This window comes from Barbus barbus (genome assembly GCF_936440315.1).
Source record: "Barbus barbus genome assembly, chromosome: 9".
NCBI classification, from domain to species: Eukaryota; Metazoa; Chordata; class Actinopteri; order Cypriniformes; family Cyprinidae; genus Barbus; species Barbus barbus.
Window position 1 is genome coordinate 20,957,775 of NC_136737.1, and position 22,419 is coordinate 20,980,193.

Consider the following 22,419-nt stretch of genomic DNA (forward strand, 5'->3'; position numbering starts at 1 on the left):
CTGGGATAGGTCATCTAGAACCTCTGCATGCCATCCAGGGACCACACATGGAGTTTCCACAGGTCCGGATGCGGGTGCCAGAGAGTACCCAGTCTCTGAGAAAGCAGATCCTTCCTCGGAGGAATCAGCCAGGGAGGGGCTGTCGCGAGGAGCATGAGTTCTGGGAACCAGTTCTTGTTGGGCCAATATAAGCCACTAACAGGACCTGCTCCTCGTCCTCCCTGATTTTGCACAGTGTCTGTGCTAGTAGGCTCACTGGGGGAAATGCATATTTGCGCAGGCCCCAGGGCCAGCTGTGTGAATACCACAGAATGCCTGGACATCTGCTCCAGGGGCACTCCTGCACGAAGGAACGAGGAATCTGTCCACAGGCTGAAGGTTCTGCGGCATGCTGGTGTAATCTGAACCCGGTGAGTACCGTGCCGCCACGCCCATCTCGGGACTCGGCCATGGAGCCAGTGCTGAAGCGGTCTCATATGGAGCAGACTGAGCAGAACTGCCGCCATATGCCCCAGGAGCCTTTGAAAGATTTCAGTGGGACTGCCGTCCTGCCTGATAAAGTCTTGAGGCAGTTCAGCACTGACTGAGCACGTTCCTGGGTGAGGCGAGCTGTCTGGCTGACCGAATCTAACTCCATGACGAGAAAAGTGATCCTCTGCGTTGGCACGAGTTTGCTCTTTTCCCGGTTGACCCAAAGACCCAACTGGATGAGGTGTCTGAGCACCAGGTCCCTGTGTGCACACAATTGATTGCGAGACTGTGCGAGTATGAGCCAGTTGTCGAGATAGTTAAGGATGCGCACCCCCTGTTCTCTCAAGGGAACAAGGGCTGCCTTTACTACTTTGGTGAAGACACGAGGCGACAGGGACAGCCCGAAGGGCAGGACCTTGCACTGGTATGCCCGACTCTCGACCGCGAATCGCAGGAATGGCCTGTGTCTCGGGAGATTCGAGACATGAAAGTATGAATCCTTCAGGTTGATCGCTGCAAACCAGTCTTGGGGACGGATGCACCCGACAATGCGTTTCTGCGTCAACATCTTGAACTTCAGCTTGTAAAGCGCACGGTTCAAAACTCGCCGATCCAGGATTGGTTGTAACCCACTGCTTTTCTTGGGCACAATGAAGTAAGAGCTGTAAAACCCTGACCTCGTATCGGCTGGAGGGACCAGCTCTATCGCATCCTTCGCCAGTAGGACTGCTATTTCCGCACACAAGACAGGGGCATCGACGGCCTTGACTGAAGTGAACCGGATGCCCCTGAACTTGGGGGGATGCTGGGCGAACTGAATCACGTAGTTGAGTCTGATGGTCCGCAGGAGCCACCGGGATGGACTGGGGAGCGCTAGCCAGGCTCTGAGAGACCGTGCCAGCGGAACCAATGGGGCCACTGACGTACCCGTGTTGGGGCAGCGTGGAGGAACACAGGGGCCCGGGGCTTGTGATGGCCTGGCCTGTGACGGCAGAGGGCGGGGTCTGGGTGTGAAGTGTAACCACTCACCTGATTCCTCCTCGTGTGGGAGGAAACGCAGGAGCCCAGCTTGAGGCTTGTGACAGCCCGGCGTGTGACGACCTGAAGCAGGGAATCGAGTGTTACAGCCCTTACCTGGTTCTACGAATGGGCAGAAGGGGTGCTCTTGGGCAACCCACTGCTGCCCGCTTGCGAGAGAGGAGGAGGGAAGCGATCCCGTGATGCACAGCTCACAACTCTCCTCCTCTTGAGACCCAGAGACTGAGGAAACCGTTCTTTTATTGAAGTTTTGGGTACCGCTGGCTTCTGGGCCAGCGGCGGAACAAAAACGCAACGAAACAAAAGATTCTCCACCCGTCCTTCCTCCGGGCGAGGGAGTAGGGTGGTCACCATCTCCCGATGAGCAGTCTCCTCCAGCTCTGGGTCGCTCGTCTCAGGGCCTCTTACACTTGTGCTTGCTGCCTGGACGGGCTGGGCGTCCTGCCTGCGACCGGCTCCACAACGCTGCCTGGTGGAAGGCTGCTGCGTGGGAGTGCGTGCCCACGGCGACGAGCAGGCTGAGGGGCTGCAGCAGGGGTGGAAGCAGCAGGTCTGCTCCAGCGCATGATGTGCTTGATTGCCTCAGTCTGCTTCTGTGCTGCCGAGAAGTGCTGGGCAAAGTTCTCGACAGCGTCGCCGAAGAGGCCGGTCTGCGACATGGGAGCATTCAGGAACTGTACCTTCTCATGCTCCTTCATGTCAGCTAGACACAGCCAGAGATGGCGCTCCTGGACCACTAGCTTGGACATCGCACAACCCAGAGACTGTCACCTTCGTCACTCAAATCGCGAGGTCCGTCGTAGCACGCACTCTGTCCAGCATAGGGCCCAGCGCACTCCTTCCACAGCCAGTGAAGCTGCCGAGTGCTTGAGGGGTGAGGAACTCGACTTGGGGAAGCCCTCACCATGATCCTCAAATCAACTCTGACTCCACCGGACGCAGCACCGCCCCAGGTGCCGGGACGAACGCTGGATCACGGCAGAGGGTTTGATATAGCGGAGTCTTTTATGCAACTCCAAGATGGTCATGTCCCCACAAGAAAAACATGAACCATCCATGAAAGCTTCTTCAGCGTGCTGAATGCCCAGACACGTGAGGTAGCGATCGTGACCGTCCTGAGGCGCCAGGAAACAACCACACCCAGAAACGCACGGGTGATAAGACATCTTTAAAAAGACATGATCACCTGTGTTGCTCTTTTAGAGAAATTACTTTTTTAGTGCTGAAGCACACAGGGGAACTGGCCACCACACACTCCTGGTGTGGATGCCTGCACGAAGAATATCTTTTTTTTTTTTTTTGTCTCCCGTGAGACCGCAACCACCACTGTTGCGCCGTAACGCCCGCACTCGTCTCTGCAATCACTCGAAGGAGGGAAAAGCAGTAGTGATGCACCACCACTCGGCTCCGAAGCGAAAAGATTATAATTAATTAAAATAATTAATACGGTGCACCTGCTGCCTCTTATACCCACGCTGCAGGGAGTGGCAGCCAGATGTGAAATACCGATGTGTCAATTGGCTCGTTTAGTTCGAAGTGGATTGGTCTCTCTGGCGAGATCCCAATTCGTTGGTCATCAATGTGACTCGGAGTGACTGACTGAAAGGGAAATGTTTTTATTCCTAGATGTTCTAGTGCACAGAGATCTGTAGTGTCTGCCTGAAGGGAGAACTTCAAACAGGTTGTCTCCGGGGTGAGAGGGGTCTGTGATGATGTTACCTGCCCATTTCTTTACTCTGGAGTTGTACAAGTCCGGAAGGCTGGGCAGATGGACATCAATGATCCTTTCTGTTGTCCTAACAGTCCACTGCAATCTTCTTATATCTGATTTGCTGACTGACCCAAACCAGACAGTTATAGAGGAGCACAGAACCGACTCAATATCAGCTGAGTAAAATTGTGTCATATGCGCCTGTGGCAGGTTGAACTTTTTCAGTTCACGAAGGAAGTACAACCTCTGCTGAGCCTTTTTCACGATGGAGTCTATGTGAATGTCCCACTTCAGGTCCTGGGAGATGGTGGTGCCCAGGAACCTGAATGACTCCACTGTTGTTATAGTGCTGTTTATGATGGTGAGTGGGGGGAGTGCAGGGGGGTTTCTCCTGAAGTTCACGATCATCTCCACTGTTTTGAGCGTGTTCAGCTTCAGGTTGTTAAGACTGCACCAGACAGCCAGCTGCTTAACCTCTTGTCTGTAAGCAGACTCGCCGCCGTCCTGGATGAGGCTGATGACTGTAGTGTTATCTGCAAACTTCAGGAGTTTGACGGGGATCTTTAGAGATGCAGTTATTTGTGTAGAGGGAGAAAAACAGTGGGGAGAGAATGCAGCCCTGAGGAGCTCCAGTGCAAGGGTCCAGTAATATTCCTTCAGGTGGGCCAACATGAGTGAGGAGCGTTTGAAGCAGGAGGGGACTTCACACAGCTCCAGTGATCTGTTGAAGGTCAATGTGAAGATGGATGATAGCTGGACAGCACAGGCTTTGAGGCAGGCTGGAGAGACACCGTCTGGGCCTTTGGCTTGGCCTCAGTGCTGGGGGATGGGGTCTTGTAACTGGTGATGGCTTTCAGGCCTTTCCACACTGATGGTAGGTTTGTTGCTTGAAAGCTGTTTTTTTTTTAGCGTTCCAGTGTAGTTTTTCTCTGCCACGCTTATCTCCCTATTTAGTGTGTATTTGGCCTGTTTGTACAAGGCTTTGTCCCCACTCCTGTAGGCATCCTCTTTGGCCTGGCGAAGCTGTTTGAGTTTTGTACTGAACCAAGGTTTGTCGTCGTTAAATGTTAAATAAGTCCTGGTGGGTACACGCATGTCCTCACAGAAACTAATTTAGGATATCATGGTGTTAAACAAAACTTTAGCAGTCACCACTTTGTCTTTTATTATTTTTTGGTTCTGATGCATTAACAAAACTAAAGCAGTCAGCACTTTTTTTGCTTACTGTGATTGATTGATTTATTTTATTTGATTGTTTGGTTGGTTAGTTCTGTAATATTCAAAAAATATTAGCAGTTAACACTGTTAATGCAACGGAACAACAACAACAAAAAAAAAAAATCAAAGCTTTAGCAGTCACCACTTTATTGATTTACTTATTTTTTTAACCAAGTCAAAAAAAAATGTTTTTCTTCCTTGATCCAGACTGATCTCTTCTTTACAGAACAGAACTAGCATATGTAGACGACCTTATTCGCCTTACATGTACAGACGGCCCAGTTATTATGGGTTGTACTCATACGGTTATGGATACAACTCGTACAGAGATTGGATTGGCTGTAATCGGGTATGCACGAAAATGACGTGGGCTGTTAAATGCTGTAAAAACCACTTTGGAAGAGACTGTCAAGGTGAGAATGTAGCACACAAAAAAGCAATAAGTTCCTCGAATGTTACATGAAACGATGCAGCCAATGCGTATTAAAACTGTGTTGGTTTGTGGTTTAGTGTGTCCTGGAGGACTCGAGGCACCATGTGGAGAGCATGGAGACTGTGATGATGGGCGCACTGGCACAGGGATGTGTAAATGTCACAAAGGTTTTGCAGGCACAGGCTGTGAGCTGTGTGAAAGCAGTCACTTTGGGCCGAACTGCACAGGTAACCTGTTCAAAACCATGAATTTGACCTAAACAGTCCCCAAATCCTTATCTACAAGTGTTGGTGAAGACTAAGTGAACAGGCAACTCAGACTCAACTGTAAGAACAATTATGCAAATAGAGTACTACACAAAATGCAGGATCCAGGTTCAAAATTAGCAATAGAAATTGGCTTTGGGAAGGAGACCAAATGAAGCTACTGGCTAGCTGGATAGCAGTGTTTTAACTGCAATATAAAATGGTTAAAATTTTGGCAATTTGTGAATAGTTGGCTTTTTTTCTGGTATTTTTTTTCACTAACAAAATTTAATTTGGTTAACTCTGGTTCTGTTTCATTTTTGACTGAAAAATGTTCCTTTCAAATTTTATCTAGTGGAATCATTTGGTACTGCATCCAAACAAAATCTTACTGAAAGCTCTTTTTTGAGATATCAGCCTCAAATTTGGAACACAACTTTTCACAGATTCATGGCTTTGGTTTTCATGTAGTTTTAGAGTAAAACATGTTTTAGAAAATATATATTTCATATAAAAAGAGTATTATTTTTTTTTTATAAAAAAACAATAATAACTATTTGGTCATTTTTGACCACCATGCAAACAGCACCAGAGGGTTAAACAAGAAATAAGCCAAAATATTAAGATAAAATAACTTTGATTTATTCACTGAAAGCGTATTTTATTCTTCTCATATAAATTGTTTTAAGTGAGTTTACATGTAGACAAAAGTTTTAAAGTCACATGTTTTAAAGTCAGTAATATCAATAAATAATAAACAAAGAAATATATAGAAATATACACAGAAAATTTGACTAAAATTACATTACTTGTCTACATTTACATTTATTGTCAGATCAGTATAAATGTTTTTTGTTGAAATTTTATTGTATTAGTACTACTCAACTGCTGACAGCTATAATGAACAGTTTATTCATCTTTTCTCACAGCATGTAACTGCACCAGCAATGGCATATGTGATAGCGGCCTGGACGGTGGTGGAAGCTGTTTCTGTCAAGAGGGATGGACGGGTAAATACTGCGAATCAAAAATCGGTAAGAGCAGGCTTCACATGGAAAACGCTATCAAATGTACTAGATCTATAAAAGATATGCGTAGTGTTGTAGAAAACCATAGAAAATATTTTAGACTGGTTCAACAGTGAAAACACTCTCTTTTGCCTGTTATTTAACAGAAGTCAAGCCGATTTGCTCACCTGCATGTGATCTTAATGCAGTGTGCCTCCCTGAAAATAATTGCGAGTGTGTGCCGCCCTATGGAGGAAATGGCATTAACTGCACAGGTATGAATTGCGTCTGTTGTATTAGACTGATTGTAAGTTGCCTGTCCTAGATTCAAATGACCTTTTGCCACTTTTATAAATATAAAAGAAGAGGGAGCTCAGATTCAAACTCAAGACGTTCACATGAAAATTACATCTGAAACATGTGGCCACGGCTCCAATATATATTTAACAGCTTATATCATGTAACCTAATGGCATGTAATCCATGCTGCTGAATTACTTAATGCACTGCAAAAAATGTTTCTTATTCAGTATTTTTGTCATGTTTTTCATTACAAATACCTCAAAATTCTTAATTCGAGATGCATTTACTTGAGAAGCAGAATGACTTTGTATTGTAAAAATGTATTAAAATGAAGTGGGTTTATGCTTGAACAAATATGTATGTCAATGGGGTAAGAAAAATAGTCTTGTTTTCCTTTGACTTGAGTATATTTTTCTCACCCCATCGACAGATAGATTTTCTTGTTTTAGCCCTTTTTTAAATGAAATGAGTGTACTATATTTCCCTTAGATAATGTTTTTTATTTAACATTTTGGGGCAATTTTATGCTATGGTAATTTAAATTGGGAAATTAATTTTAACCCATTCAAGTGCACACACAACAGTGAACACACACACACCTGGAGCAGTGGGCAGCCAATGCTGCGGCGGCCGGGGAGCAGTTGGGGGTTTGGTGCCTTGCTCAAGGGTTTCACCTAATTCCTCCCCCCACTGACAATTCCTGCTGGACCTGAGACTCGAACCCACGACTTTCAGGTTACATGTCCGACTCTCTATCCATTAGGCCATGACTGCCCTTTAATTAAATGCTTAATGCTTTGGAACACAGACTTAAGTTTGGACTCCTTGTAAAGATGACACTTATCAGATTATTGCTAAAGTGAAAAAAGTGAAATTTAAAAAGTTATTGACATTTATTGTTATGAGAAAATATACAAAAATACTATTTTAAAACGATGATTCTGAGCAAGTTGTATTCCAAATTTGAAGTTGATATCTCAAAAAATGGGCTTTCAGCAAGATTTTGTTTGGGTGCAATAGCCTACCAAAAGTTTTCACTAGATGAAATTCGCTTCCCATTTAAATCCTATTCATTTTCGGGACCATCTTCACTACCTTTTCAAATCATTTCTATAATTTTTTTTAATACCAAGTTTTGTACCATTTGATGAAGTAACAAATTGTCGATTAAAAAAAAAAAAAAGACCAAGGAGCGCCAGAATCTCACTTAAGATATTAAGGGCTAGATTTACTAAACGGGACAAATTAGCATTAGAGCTCAATTCCATAAATTTGCAATCTACCAAGAGCAGGGCAAATTACCATTTATCGTTAAATAATTGAGCAAATACCAGCAATTTGATGAGCGCAAACATTAGTAAATCGCGTTGTGCAGTTCATTTTAATACTGACCTTCCACAAATTTTGCACCTAAAAGGAAAACTCCTAAAAATGCATATTCAATAAAGTCAGATGCAAAAATAACTGTGTCGATGCCTTTTTAGCGCTAATTCTTCACTGCACATCTTTAGTAAATCCTGACAATACTGTTTTACCACCAAACACTGTTTACGCTGGCATAAGCTGTTAGCAAATCTGGCCCTAATTCTTTTTTTCTGAAAAATATATCAAAATGAAGTCCATTTTTCTTTTTAGGTAAATGTATCTTGATTTAAGAATTCTTAGATGTTTGTAAGAAAAAAAACATGACAAAAATACTAAGTATGAAAATAATTTTTTGCAGTGTATAAGTTCATAATAGTCTTATTGTGAATGCTTTCAATGGATAAAATCAATTTTGATTATGAAATGTATGTTTCTAGCCCCAGATTTTTGCAGTGAATATAACGGTGGCTGCCACGAAGCAGCGGACTGTTTGCAGAGCGGTATCAATGTTACCTGTTCCTGTCAGGCCGGATACTCTGGAGACGGACACGTCTGCTCGCCCATCAACCGATGTGTAGAGGAGGTGAACGGTGGCTGCAGCGATTTCGCAGAATGCATTTTCACCGGACCTGTATGTGGAACTTCTACTTCTTGTTAATGTAATCTGACAAGAGTTTTGGATAAACAAAATGTGTAACATTTACCTTGTGGCAGAATGAGAGGCGCTGCGAATGTCTCAAGGGGTACGTGGGAAATGGAATCCAGTGTTTGGAGAAAGTGGTGCCCCCTGTTGACCGCTGCCTGGAGGACAACGGCGACTGCGACCCCAAAGCCACATGCAAAGACCTTCATTTCCACAGTACAATTTCACAATGATTTAACTCACAGCTTAATATTTTGTGTATTCAAAAACACATTCTTACGTTCATACACTTTTATTCTTACGTTTCAGCAAAAACGGGGGGTGTTTTTCACCTGCGCTCATCTGAGGGGAAGTATAAACTGAATTTCAGCCAAGCACAGGAAGCTTGCAAGGCTGAGGGAGCTACTATTGCTACATTCAAGCAGCTCTCTGATGCCCAACAGGTGACTTTTGAACGCGAACTTGGCTGTACACATTTATGCTGTTGTGGCAAATAAGAGCAACATTCTTTGAGCTTAATGTGTATGGTCATGTTAGCGAATTTCACTGATGAAAAAGGTCCGTTGTTCATAGTCAGTATAGCGATGTATAAAGCACAGCTCACACTAAAGTCACTTTCAAACCAAGCAGCTTGGTTTTATTGGTCAATGTGGTGAATTTTCATGACGAATTTGAACATGAGCGAAATCTGCATGATGTACTTCGTCACCCTCACGCGAAACTCCCGAATGCGCTGATTCTTATTGAAAAATTGACTGGATTTCACCCTCAAAATTTTAACGAGCAACAGTAAATTTGAACACACCTTTAAACAGGGTTTCTTTTCAAACAACTTCTCAATTAGTATTTTTGTTTTACTGTAAAAATTCGAAATATTTATTAAATCAGAATGAATTTACTTGTATCCAGAGCATAAATACATCTTAAAATATTTTTTTCTTCACCACTAGTCAGTAGCTTTTTTATTATACATTGCATAAAAGTTTGTTAAACTCAGCTGGTAATTTATTAAATTACATTAGAAAATAAAGCTTTTTTATTGTTCCAGTTGGGAATGCATCTATGTGTGGCAGGATGGATGGACGGGAATAAAGCTGGCTATCCGATTCGGTTTCCTTCTGCTAAATGTGGTGATAATCATGTTGGTATTGTGCTGTACAAAGAGCCAGTCAATGCCAGTTGGCCATATGACGCGTACTGCTACAGGACGAAAGGTATGACCGTCAGGAAATCCTACTTAGTTGAAATGTAATTTGAAATTTTACTGTACCTGAACAGTTTTGATGTAAAATTGATGACAATTTTTCTCTTATACAGAGGTGTCTTGTGAATGTAAACCTGGATATGTTGGAAACGGGGAATTCTGTAATGGAGACTTGGCCTCGGTTGTTGCCACCACTTCCAATTTTTCTCTGTTCTACACAGTAAGTAGCCAAGTACTGTTGTTTCCCTCTAAAAATAATTGCCACTTCCTGCAGGATGATGTCATCAAGGAACAGGCTTTGTAGTTAAAGGCAACAGATTTGTTATAATCATAATATAATCGTTTTGAGTAAAGAAAGAGGAAAAAACAAAGCAATGGAAATCAACTGAAGTGGAACTAATTTCAAATGTTTCACATAATTGCTGTCAATACAAATGAAGTCCTGTTCAAAGAGAAATATCCATGTAATTTTATAACAATGGAGTCAAACATTTCTTGCCGGTTTCCTCCTAGACTTTACTGAAGTATGCAGAGGATGGTGAGGAGGGCAAGAACCTGCTGAAGGCCCTGTCTGACAAATCATTAAACATAACAGTTTTTGTACCTCAAAACAATGGATTCTCTGCCAACAAGGTGATTTATCAATTTAAGCAGAATGAATTCTCATATTTCACACATTTTTGAATTGCATGAGTCAGAGGAAGAAAACTTACAAAGAAATTAGGAACCAGTTGGACATGCTCTTTCTCAGCTGGCCTTGAGTCTGCAGTTTGTTTCCTTTTTCAGACCTTATCATGGAGGGATTTGCTGTATCATATATCCAGCATCAATAGTCTACACTTCTATGAAGACTTGAAGCACAATACCATAATCCCGTCACGTCTGGGTTCCGATCTAGTCGTGACGATTCCCTCCAATTCCACTGGTCAGGCTGAGGTAAACAAACCTTAGCAGCTTCACACCGCTCAGGCCACATTTACTGTATATAGTCAAGAAAACTATATTTTTATTGGTTTCACAGGACTCTCAACCTCAAAAATTGGTGAATAAGAAGGTTATATTGGCCTGGAACATTCCAGCTATCAATGGTCTGATCCATGTCATTGATGGGCCTTTCAGAGCTCCTCCTGTTCCAGTAAGTGGCTGCTTTTGTAGAAGTACAATAGAGTATATTATAGAACCGCTTTGTGTTATGGATGTACAGGTAATTTCATGGGTAATTGTATTTACACCAATGGATTACAGGTGCATCTCAATAAATTAGAATGTTATGAAAAAGTTCATTTTTTCTTGTAAGTTATCTCAAAAAGTGAAACTTTCATATATTTTAGATTCATTGCATGTAAAGTAAAACATTTCGAAAGTTTTTTTGTTTTAATTTTGATGATTAGCGCTTACAGCTCATGAAAGTCAAAAATCAGTATCTCAAAACATTAGAATATTTACATTTGAGTTTCAATTAATGACCATCCCTACAGTATAAATTCAGGGTATCTCTTGTTCTTTGAAATCACAATAATGGGGAAGACTGCTGACTTGGCAATGATCCAGAAGACGAACATTGACGGCCTCCACAAAGAGGGTAAGTCACAGAGGGTCATTACTGAAAGGTGTGGCTGTTCACAGAGTGCTGTATCAAAGCATATTAAATGCAAAATTGACTGGAAGGAAGAATTTGGGTAGGAAAAGGTGCACAAGCAACAGGGATGACCGCAAGCTTGAGAATACTGTCAAGCAAAGCTGATACAAACACTTGTGAGAGCTTCACAAGGAGTGAACTGAAGCTGGAGTCAGTGTATCAAGAGTCACCACGCTCAGACATCTTCAGGAAAAGGGCTAACAAGCCACTTCTGAACCAGAGACAACGTCAGAAGCGTCTTACCTGGGCTGTGGAGAAAAAGAACTGGACTGTTGCTCAGTGGTCCAAAGTCCTCTTTTCAGATTAAAGTAAATTTAGCATTTCATTTGGAAATCAAGGTCCCAGAGTCTGGAGGAAGAGTGGAGAGGCACAGAATCCATGTTGCTTGAAGTCCAGTGTGAAGTTTCCACAGTCAGTGATGATTTGGGCTGCCATGTCATCTGCTGGTGTGGTCCACTGTGTTTTCTGAAGTCCACAGTCAACACAGCCATCTACCAGGAAATTTTAGAGCACTTCATGCTTCCTTCTGCTGACAAGCTTTATGGAGATGCTGATTTCATTTTTCAGCAGGACTTGGCACCTGCCCACACTGCCAAAAGTACCAAAAGCTGGTTTAATGACCATGGTGTTACTGTGCTTGATTGGCCAGCAAGATTCAAGATTCAAGATTTTTATTTGTCACACACAATTATACAGGGTATAACCAGCAGTGAAATGTAGGTCAGGTCCGCTCCAAGGACAGTGCAATTATAAAGTATACAAATATTAAGAAAAAGAAAAGTAGAAAAAATAAGAGAATAAAATAAAATAAAAGATAAAAAATATAAATATAAATGTGCAGGTCAGTATGTTGTTGACTTAAATAGTAATAAGAGGAATGTGCAAAAAGAATGTGCAAAAAGTTGTCCAGGGTATTTAAATAGCAGCAATATGAGGTAGAGAAAAATTATGACTAGCTATTGATATGGTGATATTTACATGGAGTCATGTGATGTTATGACACAGAGTTAGAGTTTAGGAGCCTGATGGCCTGGGGGAAGAAGCTCCTCCTAAATCTCTCAGTTTTTGCCATCAGGCTACGGAAGCACTTACCAGATGGAAACAAAGTGAATAGATGGTTACCAGGGTGATTTGAGTCCTTGATGATTTTGACAGCTCTATTTTTGCAGCGTTTGAGGTAGATGTCCTGCAGAGAGGGGAGAGCAGACCCTGAGATGCGCTCAGCTAAGCGCACGACTCTCTGTAGTGCTTTGCAGTCCTGATTGGAGCTGTTTCCATACCACACTGAGATGCACTGAGTCAATACACTTTCTATGGTCCCTGAATAGAAAGTTTTCAGGATTGCTGGTGAGACCCTGAATTTCCTCAGTTGTCGCAGACGGTACAGTCTTTGCCTGGCTTTCTTAACCTGTGTTTGGATGTGTGTAGTCCAAGTCAGGTTCTCAGAGATGTTTACACTGAGGTACTTGAAGCTACTCACCCTCTCCACAGGGGTCCCACTGATCATAAGAGGAGTGTAGGGCTGCTGCTGTCTCTTCCTAAAGTCCATGATCAGCTCTTTAGTTTTGCTCACATTCAGAGAGAGACAGTTGTCCTGGCACCAAGATGTGAGTCTCTCTACCTCATCCAAGTATGCGGTCTCATCGTTGTTGGAGATGAGGCCCAGAACCACAGTATCATCAGCGAATTTGATAATAGATGTGGAGCTGTGAGAGGACACGCAGTCATGCGTGTAGAGAGAGTAGAGCAGGGGACTCAGGACACAGCCCTGTGGGGCTCCTACGTTGAGGGTGATGGAGTTTGAGGTGAACTGGCCAACTTTCACCACTTGAGGTCTGCCGGTGAGGAAGTCTTGAATCCAGTCACAGACTGAGGAGTTTAGGCCGAGGTCTGTGAGTTTAGAAGCCAGCTTGATGGGGACTATAGTAGTGTTGTCAAAAATATCGATATTTCGATAAATATCGATACTGAAATATCTGAATGGTGCCAATATTAATTTCCCGAAGTATCGATACACCGATACTAGCCGAGCTGTCACTTTCACTTCTCTCCAAAGGCGCGTGGACAAGCACCACACGTGACCGCACTCGTCTCCTTCGTTCTGGTCAAATAGCAAAAGTGAAGTGAATAGAAAGATGACTGCTCTGGTTGTTAAAGAACACAGCAGGAGCGCTATCTGTAGGGATCTATGATCTCCGCGATGCAGAGAACGGAATCCAGTCATAAAAACGGAATTTACAGTTTAACGCGGAATGTCACGGAATTTGTCAAAGTTTGGATTAATTAATCAAAAGTAGGTCATTACACTTAAATCAAATCGCGATATGGACTAGTATCTGTAAATATTAAGCTGCAAAAGTCGATTTAAATATGAATCCTGCATGTTCTGCGCGTCTCTGTGTGAATGTGCTGCACGTGCGGTTGTGTTTACTAATGTGGCACTCGCGGTGATTTCAGCGTCTGCCGTCTCAATGAGGACATAAATACATCAACAATATCTCCAGAACTCATCTGAAAGGCACTTTACGAGCATTTTACCATTTAATTTGAGTAAAACTAGCGTCATATCATACACACACAGAACTTTAAAAGTATTCACGGCAACCCGTCAAAATAAAAGTTTGGTTTAACTTAGCCAATTAAAGACCGTGTGCCAGAAATAGGCTATATTACTATTATTTAGTAGAATGTACATAATACTACTACTTACTACTACTGTTAATTTTTTAAAAAGAAATAATCACAAAATATTTTAATTTTAATAGTAAATCCCCTTCATTTGCCAAAAATGTAAATGTTTAATTTTCATTAATTCAAATATAAATTAATTAAAATTGTTTTATGCCTTCATCTGATATCCAGTAAAATTTAAATACACAACACAGAATTTCTGAGGGGGAAAACACATTTCATAAGGCTACTGTAAGAATAAATAAAAATTGTTTGTATGCATTCAAATAATAGACATGCTAAAACACAGAATTTGGTAACAATAAAGCATAAGGTGAGAAAAAAATAAAACATTTCATACGGCCCTAAACGTGTCATTTTTGTTACACTTTTAATAAATTAAATGTTAAATTATATAATTTTCATGATTTTAATGAATTAGACATGCTTTTAGATTAATAGCATTTAATTTGACCATTAAAAAAAAAAAGAGTCCAGAAAAATTCAAACGGAAAAAAACAGAATCCAGAAAAATTAAAATGGAAAAAACTTGAATGTAGAAAAAAATTAAACGGAATTTGGGGAAAAATAAAACGGATTTCATAGGACCCTATATCTGGAAATGTTTGGTTATGAAGCAAATGAGAATATCAACAAATAGAACTTTGGATTTTAATTAGTACATGTATTAGTAAACGTTAGTTTCAATTAACATTTAACTAAGATTAATAAAAGATTAATAAATAAATCAACAAATGCAGTACCTCAAGACATTTTTTTGTTCATGTAAAATATACCGCATGTTCTCGACTTGTTACATTTATCTTTAAATTAAAAAAATTACCCCCTTAATATTGTGGCAGTTTTTTTCACCGTGGTATCGAAAATGGTATCAAATATCGATATTTTTCAAGGTATCGTATCGAAGTTAGAAATTCCAGTATCGTGACAACACTAGACTATAGTGTTGAAAGCTGAGCTATAGTCAATAAATAGCAGCCTTACATTATTCCCATTGTTGCTGTCCAAGTGTGTGAGGGAAGAGTGGAGGACGTGAGAGATGGCATCGTCCGTAGATCTGTTTGGGCGATAGGCAAACTGAAGAGGGTCCAAAATATCAGGGATGGAGGAGCAGATGTGGCTCTTTACAAGTCTCTCAAAAACCTTCATGACTATAGATGTGAGGGCAACTGGGCGATAGTCATTCAGGCAAGAGGGTTTGTTGTTCTTTGGCACAGGGATAATGATGGATTTTTTGAATGAGGTGGGAACCACGGAGGTAGCAAGAGACTCATTAAAGATGGAAGTGAACAAACCAGCAAGCTGATCGGCGCAGGACCTCAGAACACGGCCGGTTATCCCATCAGGTCTGGCTGCTTTCCTGACATTCACTTTTTTAGTGCCCTCCGAACCTCATCCTCCGACAGGGTGATTACAGGATTATCGCTGCTCTGCCTGCTGCTTCCTGACGCGCTGGGCGGCAGAGACGCGCCGCCGCCGTTGCCATCGAAGCGGCCGAAGAAGGTGTTTAACTCGTCGGCCAGCAACGGATCTTCTCTCACCGCCGCGGAGGATTTGTTTCCAAAGGCACAGATGGTCCTCAGTCCCTGCCACATCCGTCGAGAGTCATTGAGCTGGAAATGAGATTCAATTCTCTCTCTGTATCTGTGTTTAGCGGCTCTTACTGCGCGTCGGAGAGCATAGCACATACTCGCTCATGTTCCCGGTCAGAACAGCCTCATTGTAAGCAGCAGTGCGTGTGTTAACCGCAGCACGGATTGTTCTGTCCATCCACGGTTTCTGATTGGAGAATGTCCTTATCGTTATTGTTTATGTAGCTTGCTCGGTTAGCGTGTTTACAAAGCTCAATGCTACATCCGTGAACTCGCTGACGTCAGAAGAACTCGCACCGGAACATGTCCCAGTCGATGTCATCAAGAGCCGCCTGCAGCATAGCCTCTGAGTGGGAGGACCAGCGCGTCACTACTCTCTGCACCGGAGGTTCCTGAACGAGCCTTTGTTTGTATCCCGGTGTTAGAAAAATGGCGGCATGGTCCGATTTGCCAAAAGCCGGTAATGAGCGGGCTTTGTAGGCATTCTTGAACAGAGTGTAGCAATGATCCAGTGTGTTTGGTCCTCTAGTTGGACAGGATACATGTTGGTGAAAGTTCGGCATGACCTGCTTGAGGTTGCTTTGTTAAAGTCCCCCGCGATGATGAAGGCAGCGTCAGGATGTTTGTTGATGTAGACGCTGAGCACATCGTGAAGTTTAGACAAAGCCAAGCCAGTGTCCGCCTGTGGTGGAATGTACACAGCAGTAACTATGATCGATGAAAACTCCCGGGGCAGATAAAATGGGCGGCAAATAATGCAAAGATGTTCCAGATGAGGCGAGCAAGAACGCAACTGAATGGAGATATTCCTGGGATCACACCATTTCTTGTTAATCATGAAACACACACCTTCACCCCTGGATTTACCGGCCTCTGCTGTTCTGTCCGTCCGAAAAACAGAGAAGTTCTCACTGGGCATTACAGCAGTGTCCGGGACCGAGGATGAAAGCCACGTTTCGGACAAACAAAGGATGTTGCAGTCCCTTATGTCCCGTTGGAAACTAATCCTGGCTCTAAGATCGTCCATCTTATTCTCCAAGGATTGGACATTTGCGAGTAGAATGCTCGGGAGAGGAGGACAGTGAGCCCTTTTCCTGAGTCTCTCTTGAATTCCAGCGCGTTTCCCGCGGTGTTTCTTGATCCGTCTCCTCGGGAGGGTTATTGTTCGTCTCCGCGTTCCGAAGAATCTCCAGAGGCCATGAAGGATTCCTGGATAAAGTGTCCTGAAACAGGTTGGTGTAGCGGTTTCCAATGTCCAAAAGTGTTTCTATGTTGTAGGTGATCAGTGCCGACGTGAAATGTGTAAAAAGAGAAAGTAAAAGTAAGTAAAAAAGTAAGTTAAAGCTCGCCTGACCTGAACCCCATAGAGAATCTATGGGGTTATTGTCAAGAGGAAGATGAGAGACACCAGAACCAACAATACAGATGACCTGAAGGCCGCTATTAAAGCAACCTAGGCTTCCATACCACCTCAGCAGTGCCACAAACTGATCAGCTCCATGCCACGCTGAATTGAGGTAGTAATTAAAGCAAAAGGAGCCCCTACCAAGTATTGAGTACATGTACAGTAAATTAACGTACTTTCCAGAAGGCCAACAATTCACTAAAAAGGTTTTTTTATTGGTCTTATGAAGTATTCTAATTTGAGATGGTGAATTGGTGGGTTTTTGTTAAATGTGAGCCTAAATCATCACAATTAAAAGAACCAAAGACTTAAACTAATTCAGTCTGTGTGCATTGAACTTTTCCATGACATTCTAATTTATTGAGATGCACCTGTAAATTGCAGCAATTTTCAGATAGAAAACACACTCCCAAGCCTTCTGTTGAGCAATGACTTTATTGAAAATAATTTTTGCTCATCATCAAAGATAGCATCTATGACTCATCAGACTAGCTAAAACAAGTCAACATCCTGTTTGACTAACATGGACATCTGTCTAGTCTTTTCAAAGCAGTAGTAGACAGCCATGCATAGCTTTGCCAAAAACTGGACCTCACTTACAATACCCAGTTCATTTTTTAAAATCATCAATGGTGTTGTCATCAATGGTTTCAGGTGCCGGCAGTTCTTCCAATCTCACAGTCCAGCGGGGTCGCAGTCACCACTGTGCTGATTGTCTTTGCCATTGTTGGTATTGTTGCTGGGCTCGCATACTACGTCCTCAAGCACAAGAACGACGCCTTTCGTTTCCAGTATTTTAAGGTTTGTTCACGTAATAGAGCTTCAGATATTTAGGTTGACGAACAAAGACTGTCTGTCTGTCTGTCTGTCTGTCTGTTGTTCCTCTTATCTCATCTCATCTCATCTCATCTCATCTCATCTCATCTCATCTCATCTCATCTCATCTCATCTCTCTACAGTTATGGTCAGAATTATTGGCACCCTTGGTAAATATGATCAAAGAAGGCTGTAAAAATTAATCTGCATTGTTAATCCTTTTGATCTTTTATTTAAAAAATTCACAAATCTAACCTTTCATTGGATAATAAGAATTTAAAATGGGAGGAAATATCATTATGAAATAAATGTTTTTCTCTAATACACATTGGCCACAATTAACGGCACCCTTTTATTCAATACTTTTTGAAACCTCCATTTGCCAGTTTAACAGCTCTAAATTTTCTCCTATAATGCCTGATGAGGTTAGAGAACACCTGACAAGAGATCAGAGACCGTTCCTTCATCCAGAGTCACTCCACACCCTTTAGATTCCCAGCTCCATGTTGGTGCTTCTTCTCTTCAGTTCACCTCACTCATTTTCTACAGGGTTCAGGTCAGAGGACTGGAATGGCCATAGCAGAAGCTTGGTTTTGTGCTCAGTGTCCAATTTTTGTGTTGTTTTTGAGGTTTGTGTTTGGATTATTGTACGGTTGGAAGATCCAAACATGGCCCATTATAAGATTTCTAACAGAGTCAGTCACAATTGATTTTTTTTTATCTGTTGGTATTTGATAGAATCCATGATGCCATGTGTCTAAACAAGATGTTGAGGACCTCCAGCAGAAATATAGGCCCACAACATCAAAAATACAGCAGTATATTTCATTGTACACATGGGGTACTTTTTATCCCTGTGTTCACTAAACCCATCTTGAGTTTTTGCTGCTAAAAAGCTCTTTTTTTTTTTAGTTTCATCTGACCATAGAAGCCAGTCCCATTTGAAGTTCCAGTCATGTTTGATAACTGAATATGATGGAGATTATTTTTGGATGAGCTAGGATAATTTTTCTTGAAAACCTCCCAAACAACATGTGGTGATGTAGGAACTGTTTGACAATTTTTTTTTTCCTGACCCCGAGACTCAACTATTTTCTGCAATTCTCCAGCTGTGGTCCTTGGAGTCTTTAGCCACTCAAACGCCCCTCCTCACCGTGCATTAGGACGAAATAGACACATGTCCTCTTCCAGGCAGTTTCGTAACATTTTCTGTTGATCGGAAATTCTTAATTATTGCCCTGATGGTGGAAATGGGAATTTTCACTGTTCTAGCTCTTTTCTTAAAGCCACTTCATTAATTTGTGAAGCTCAGTTATCTTTTGCTACACATCAGAAATATATTCTTTGTTTTTTCTCATTGTGATGGATGAGTAAGGGAATTTTGGCTTTGTTTTCCCTCCTATTTATATTTCTGTGAAACAGGAAGCCATATGGCCTGGATAATTTCATGTTCATAATCACCCTGGAGTGGTCAAAATTGTGAATATGAATGGGAATATACTTCAGAGATATTTTAATCATAAGAATTTCTAGGGGTGCCAATAATTGACGCCGTGTATTTGAGAAAAACATTTATTTCATAATGAGAATTTCCCCCATTTTCTGTTGTTTTAGTTCAATGAAAGGTTAGATTTTTGTGAATTTATTGATTTTGGAATAAAAGATCAAAAGGATTAATAATGCAGGTTTATTTTCAGAGCCTTCTTTGATCATATTTACCAAGGGTGCCAATAATTCTGACCACGACATCTATCCATCTATCTATCTATCTGTCTATCTATCGTCAAGTCGAGCTTTATTCTCATTCCTCTGCATGTGGGGACATACAGTGGAACGAAATGTCGTGCCTCGCAGGTGCTACATAAATGCGACATACAACAATGAAGAAAAAAAAACACTATAAACCTAAACACAACTAACCTACTGACAGATTTTAACTATAAGTATACTATATATAAATATTTACCCTATACAAACTAAAAAAAAATTAAATATAAAAAATACAAACTATACGAATGCTTCACACAAATACTGTACATGTGCAAAGAGAAACATTTTGAGTCAAGCAGCTGGTTGGGGAACAGTGCAGGATGATTTGTAGTGCATGAGCATGTAAACATACATATATTGCCGAGTCTTTTGTGGGATTGTGTACACGCAGCAGTGTGTGTAAAGTGTCTAGTGCACATAGAGGAGCGTGTTACTACAGGTGGTTTGTACAGGCCCACTCACCTGTGTGTAGCACACTTCGAAATGCACAAAAAAGTTCCATACAGTTTTTTTTTTTTTTTTGTTTGTTTGTTTTTCTTTGGTGTGGTAAGGTTTGGGGTGGGGGGGTGGTCCATGTTTCAGGAGGTAGGGGTTTGCATGGGGTTTCAGAGGGGGGCGGGGTGGTTTGAGTTCAGGGCTCTCACAGCCTGGGGGAAAAAGCTGTTGAGCAGTCTGGCAGAACGGGCTCTGATGCTCCGGTACCATCTTCCTGATGGTAGGAGCTGATAGAGACTGTGGGAAGGATGGGTGGAGTCCTTCACGATGCTGTTGGTTTTGCTGGAGCATCATGTAAGGAAAATGTCCAGGATGGAGGGGAGAGGGGCACCGATGATCTTTGCAGCTGTGTTCACTGTCCGCTGGAGGGTCAGCAGCACTTCAGTTCCCGTACCAGACAGTGATGCAGCTGGTCAGCACACTCTCAATGGTGCCTCTGTAGAATGTGGTGAGGATGGGTGGAGGGAGACTTGCTTTTTTCAGCCGGCGGAGAAAGTGTAGGCGCTGTTGTGCCTTTTTGGAGAGTGACATGGTCTTGGTTGTCCAGGTGAGATCCTCTGTCATGTGCACCCCCAAGAACTTAGTGCTGCTGACTCTCTCCACAGTCGAGCTGTCGATGGTCAGTGGGGGGTGGTCAACGGAGTTTCTCCTGAAGTCCATCACAACCTCCTTTGTCTTCCCCACATCTGTCTGTCTGTCTATCTATCTATCTATCTATCTATCTATCTATCTATCTATCTATCTATCTATCTATCTATCTATCTATCTATCTATCTACAGTTACTTTATGTAGTGATCCCAGAAAACTAGATAAGGTACATTTTAATGTGATGTATCACAATCTACTTTCAAAGATGCATGAATGTCTTATTTATCGTTCAACAGAATGATGATGAAGATGGTGCTTCCACAAAAGGTGGTGGAAACCCTGATTTAGTATCCATCCCAAACCCTTTATACAGTGGCTACAGGGCGTTTGCAGAGCCGTTTGGGGTAAATATAGAAAAACATCCTTCTATGTGCTTGTAATTTTAACTGCATGAATTTCTTTGATTGCTACTACTGGTCAAACAGTTGTCCTAATCAATATTTGTTTATTTCAGGATTCAGCTGCTACAGACACACCTAACCTCATTGACTAGCACAGACATCAGCGCCGACCTCCTCTCCCTTTCATTACTTGCAATCAGCTGGAGAGCCTGACTAGAGGAGGTGGCCTCAACACCTTTTTTATATGGTTAAAAATAAAAGACTTAAATGCCTTAATTATGTACTAGACAACATCAGCCAAACGTGGTGCCTTCAGTTCAATAAAATATCTGCTAAAAACACTGGGTGCATTTGTTAGTTTACCTGTTGTTTTCTTCTTGGCCAATCACAAAGGAAATCAGCTTTCCAGGGACTAAACCTGGGGTCTAATTAATGTCTCCAACTGCAATGCATAATCCCAAAGGTCTCGCCGACATAATAGAAGGGTATTTTTGTCTTATTCGATCATAAAGATGACTGAAGCGTAACGCAAGAGGGAGATGGATGAAAAGTTCCCTGAGGTAAATGACCACCTGTTCATACTACCTGACAGGAAAACAACATTGTTGATTTTGATCTGCTATGGACTGGGGACGGAGAAGCTGGTCAGATTAGAAAAATGAGTCAACAGGTTGAGTTTAATGTGGAATTTGAGGTCTTTTTTTAATGACAAATTAGTTTTTCTACTCAAATTATAATTTTTTTCTTTCAGTTTTTAACTGAAGTTTTAACTGTGGTAGGTGCACATTCAGTTCTTCATGAATTAAAATTACATTCACATATTTGACATGTTAGAAAGGCAAGACCAATCACAACCAAATATGCATATTAATTCAAGAACGCAGACCAATAACAATCATTGGTTTGATTTTGAGTTCCAAACATTTCAGTCAATAAGAGATTTTAAAACTTGTCTTCATTTTTTTTTAAAGTGTAACAGTAAAAAAAAAAAAAAAAACACAAACAGATAACTACAATAGAAATACTTTAAAAAATACAGTTTAAAAGGACTGTGTACTAAAAGGAATGTTAAGCAGCTCGAGCTAATTCATCATCATAATTGTAGAAAAAATTGGATTAATTGTGGGGATGATATGTTTGATTAATATCAATGCAGTGCTGCATTGCAAATACTGTAGTAATTATTTAGTCCATCAATCACTGAGTGAGTGTGTTAGGCCTCATACAGGAACATTTTTGGCATACAAAAACAGACTAGTTCTTAAAATGGATTGTAGCGACGTAAGACTGTAAAGACTGATTTTTAAGTAATTCTTTGTGCTATTTTTTGTAATTTGGGAATTAGCCTGGGGAATTTAGGACCCAGGGCTACATAGGACTGCAG

General features: G+C 41.7%; 1 protein-coding gene across 3 annotated transcripts in view; it reads left to right on the forward strand.

Annotated features, from left to right (window-relative positions):
* stab1 (stabilin 1) overlaps positions 1-21,390 on the forward strand; it is a 59,229-nt gene extending 37,839 nt beyond the window's left edge. For all 3 annotated transcript variants that reach the window (XM_079425796.1, XM_079425798.1, XM_079425797.1), the window contains 15 exons: positions 4,665-4,851; positions 4,949-5,098; positions 6,046-6,150; positions 6,291-6,398; positions 8,228-8,421; positions 8,505-8,649; positions 8,743-8,876; positions 9,482-9,647; positions 9,751-9,857; positions 10,151-10,270; positions 10,424-10,573; positions 10,659-10,772; positions 17,619-17,765; positions 20,931-21,038; positions 21,149-21,390. In XM_079425796.1, coding sequence (XP_079281922.1) covers positions 4,665-4,851; positions 4,949-5,098; positions 6,046-6,150; positions 6,291-6,398; positions 8,228-8,421; positions 8,505-8,649; positions 8,743-8,876; positions 9,482-9,647; positions 9,751-9,857; positions 10,151-10,270; positions 10,424-10,573; positions 10,659-10,772; positions 17,619-17,765; positions 20,931-21,038; positions 21,149-21,187 — 1,974 coding nt within the window. In that variant the 3' untranslated portion in view covers positions 21,188-21,390. The remainder of the gene's footprint in view (positions 1-4,664; positions 4,852-4,948; positions 5,099-6,045; positions 6,151-6,290; positions 6,399-8,227; positions 8,422-8,504; positions 8,650-8,742; positions 8,877-9,481; positions 9,648-9,750; positions 9,858-10,150; positions 10,271-10,423; positions 10,574-10,658; positions 10,773-17,618; positions 17,766-20,930; positions 21,039-21,148) is intronic.
* The last annotated feature ends 1,029 nt before the right edge of the window (positions 21,391-22,419 follow it).